Consider the following 3,959-nt stretch of genomic DNA (forward strand, 5'->3'; position numbering starts at 1 on the left):
AGATCTGTCCCCAACCAAGGAGGACCTACAGCAGCACCTAGATCTGTCCCCAACCAAGGAGGGCCTACAGCAGCACCTAGATCTGTCCCCAACCAAGGAGGGCCTACAGCAGCACCTAGATCTGTCCCCAACCAAGGGGGACCTACAGCAGCACCAAGATCTGTCCCCAACCAAGGAGGACCTACAGCAGCACCTAGATCTGTCCCCAACCAAGGAGGACCTACAGCAGCACCAAGATCTGTCCCCAACCAAGGAGGTCCTACAGCAGCACCTAGATCTGTCCCCAACCAAGGAGGACCTACAGCAGCACCTAGATCTGTCCCCAACCAAGGAGGACCTACAGCAGCACCTAGATCTGTCCTCAACCAAGGAGGACCTACAGCAGCACCTAGATCTGTCCCCAACCAAGGAGGACCTACAGCAGCACCTAGATCTGTCCCCAACCAAGAAGGACCTACAGCAGCACCTAGATCTGTCCCCAACCAAGGAGGACCTACAGCAGTACCTAGATCTGTCCCCAACCAAGGAGGGCCTACAGCAGCACCTAGATCTGTCCCCAACCAAGGAGGGCCTACAGCAGCACCTAGATCTGTCCCCAACCAAGGAGGACCTACAGCAGCACCAAGATCTGTCCCCAACCAAGGAGGACCTACAGCAGCACCAAGATCTGTCCCCAACCAAGGAGGACCTACAGCAGCACCTAGATCTGTCCCCAACCAAGGAGGGCCTACAGCAGCACCTAGATCTGTCCCCAACCAAGGAGGGCCTACAGCAGCACCTAGATCTGTCCCCAACCAAGGAGGACCTACAGCAGCACCAAGATCTGTCCCCAACCAAGGAGGACCTACAGCAGCACCTAGATCTGTCCCCAACCAAGGACGACCTACAGCAGCACCTAGATCTGTCCCCAACCAAGGAGGGCCTACAGCAGCACCTAGATCTGTCCCCAACCAAGGAGGACCTACAGCAGCACCAAGATCTGTCCCCAACCAAGGACGACCTACAGCAGCACCTAGATCTGTCCCCAACCAAGGAGGACCTACAGCAGCACCTAGATCTGTCCCCAACCAAGGAGGGCCTACAGCAGCACCTAGATCTGTCCCCAACCAAGGAGGGCCTACAGCAGCACCTAGATCTGTCCCCAACCAAGGACGACAAATACAAATTCCATCTAGACACCGTTGCCCTGGAGCACACAAACTATACATACCTCGGCCTAAACAGGAACAACACAGGTAACAAACACAAGGCAGTGAACGGTCTAAGAGACAAGGCAAGAAGGGCCTTTTATGCCATAAAAAGGAACATTAAACTCAACATCCCAATGAGGGTCTGGCTAAAAATACTTCAACCTGTTATTGCCCTCTATGGTTGTGAGGTCTGGGGTCAGCTCACCAACCAAGAATTCACAAAAAGGGACAAACAACCAATTGAAACTATGTGTACAACGCAATGCAGAATTAGGACTATGGCCGCTAGTTATTGTCACACCCTGACCATAGTTTGCTTTGTATGTTTCTATGTTTTGGTTGGTCAGGGTGTGAGCTGAGTGGGCATTCTATGTTGTGTGTCTAGTTTGTCTAGTTCTATGTTTGGCCTGATATGGTTCTCAATCAGAGGCAGGTGTTAGTCATTGTCTCTGATTGGGAACCATATTTAGGTAGCCTGTTTGGTGTTGGGTTTGGTGGGGGATTGTCCTAATGTCCTTGTTCCTGGCACTGTGTTACTTAGCACCAGTGTTTAGGCTGGTTCGGTTTTCGTATTACATTGATTGTTTTTGTATTCGATTCGTGTTTACTTTGTCTCATTAAAGATGGATCGCAACAGCCACGCCGCATTTTGGTCCGACTCTCTTTTGCCTACAGAAAACCGTGACAGTTATCAACATCTAGAAAATAACTGTTCAATTCTACAACCACCTAAAAGGAAGCCATGCCCACAAAGCACTCTCCTACAGTAAGAGGAACCTGGAGAAAAGTCCCCCTCAGCCAGCTGGTCCTGGGGCTCTGTTCACAAACACAAACACACCCCCACAGAGCCCCAGGACAGAAACACATTTAGACACAACCAAATCATGAGAAAATAAAAAGATACTTATTTGACAGACTGGAAAGAATCGAGCAAAAAAAAACGGAGCTAATTGGAATGTTATTTGGCCCTACACAGAGAGTACACAGCGGCAGAATACCTGACCACTGTGACTGACCCAAAATTAAGGAAAGCTTTGACTATGTACAGACTCAGTGATCATAGCCTTGCTATTGAGAAAGGCTGCAATAGGCAGAACTGGCTCTCAAGAGAAGACAGGCTATGTGCTCACTGCCCACAAAATGAGGTGGAAACTGAGCTGCACTTCCTAACCTCCTGCCCAATGTATGACCATATTAGAGACACATAGTTTCTTCAGATTACACAGACCCACAAAGAATTTGAAAACAAACCTAATTTTGATAAACTCCCCTATCTGTTAGGCGTAATACCGCAGTGTGCCATCACAGCAGCAAGATGTGAGGCTCGTTGCCATGAGAAAATGGCAAACAGTGGATCACAAACAACATTGTAAACGCAACCCATAACCAGTTCCCTTTCATACTTCCAACTATTTACACATTGTTAACAACACTGTACGTAGCCAATAAAATAACCTTTTAAACGTCTATATTCTTGTCAACCTTTTTTCCGTGTAAATGTTTACTGTTGTTTATTTGTATTTCCTTTGTTTATTTCCCTTTGTTTATTTCCTTTTGATTTCCTTTGTTTATTTCCTTTGTTATTTCCTTTTTATTTCCCTTTGTTTATTCCTTTGTTTATTTCCTTTTGTTTATTTCCCTTTGTTTATTTCCTTTGTTTATTTCCTTTGTTTATTTCCTTTGTTTATTTCCCTTTGTTTATTTCCCTTTGTTTATTTCCCTTGTTTATTCCCTTGTTTATTTCCCTTTGTTTATTTCCTTTTGTTTATTTCCCTTTTGTTTATTTCCTTTTGTTTATTTCCTTTTGTTTATTTCCTTTGTTTATTTCCTTTGTTTATTTCTTGTTTATTTCTTTTGTTTATTTCCTTTGTTTATTTCCTTTTGTTTATTTCTGTTTATTTCCTTTTGTTTATTTCCCTTTTTGTTTATTTCCTTGTTTATTTCCTTTGTTTATTCCCTTTGTTTATTTCCTTTTGTTTATTTCCTTTGTTTATTTCCTTTTGTTTATTTCCTTTTGTTTATTTCCCTTTGTTTATTTCCTTTGTTTATTTCCCTTTTGTTTATTTCCTTTTGTTTATTTCCTTTGTTTATTTCTTTTGTTTATTTCTTTGTTTATTTCCTTGTTTATTTCCCTTTTGTTTATTTCCCTTTGTTTATTTCTTTTGTTTATTTCCCTTTGTTTATTTCCTTGTTTATTTCCTTTGTTTATTTCCTTTGTTTATTTCCCTTTGTTTATTTCCCTTTGTTTATTTCCTTTGTTTATTTCCTTTGTTTATTCCCTTTGTTTATTTCCTTGTTTATTTCCTTTTGTTTATTTCCCTTGTTTATTTCCTTTTGTTTATTTCCTTTTGTTTATTTCTTTGTTTATTTCCTTTGTTTATTTCCCTTTGTTTATTTCCTTTGTTTATTTCCTTTGTTTATTTCCTTTTGTTTATTTCCTTTTGTTTATTTCCTTTTGTTTATTTTTGTTTTTTCCCTTTTGTTTATTTCCTTTTGTTTATTTCTTTTGTTTATTTCCCTTTTGTTTATTCCTTTTGTTTATTTCCTTTTTGTTTTTTGTTTATTTCCTTTTGTTTATTTCCCTTTTGTTTTATTTTCCTTTTGTTTATTTCCCTTTGTTTATTTCCCCTTTGTTTTATTTCCCTCTTTGTTTGTTATTTCCTTTTGTTTATTTACCTTTTGTTTATTTCCTTTGTTTATTTCCTTTTGTTTATTTCCTTTTGTTTATTTCCCTTTGTTTATTTCCTTTGTTTATTTCCTTTTGTTTAT

At 40.8% G+C, this 3,959-nt stretch overlaps 1 protein-coding gene across 1 annotated transcript; it reads right to left on the reverse strand.

Moving 5' to 3' along the window:
* Positions 1-15: 15 nt before the first annotated feature.
* LOC127926277 (uncharacterized) lies at positions 16-1,459 on the reverse strand (the record flags this gene model as incomplete). Its single annotated transcript, XM_052511681.1, has 2 exons — positions 1,040-1,459; positions 16-766 (listed from the first exon to the last, which is right to left on the reverse strand). Coding segments are annotated over exons 1-2 (920 nt in total), but the record flags the coding sequence as incomplete, so codon positions are not given.
* Between the last annotated feature and the right edge of the window lie 2,500 nt (positions 1,460-3,959).

The sequence above is a fragment of the Oncorhynchus keta genome, unplaced genomic scaffold (assembly GCF_023373465.1).
Source record: "Oncorhynchus keta strain PuntledgeMale-10-30-2019 unplaced genomic scaffold, Oket_V2 Un_contig_7307_pilon_pilon, whole genome shotgun sequence".
Classification (NCBI taxonomy): domain Eukaryota; kingdom Metazoa; phylum Chordata; class Actinopteri; order Salmoniformes; family Salmonidae; genus Oncorhynchus; species Oncorhynchus keta.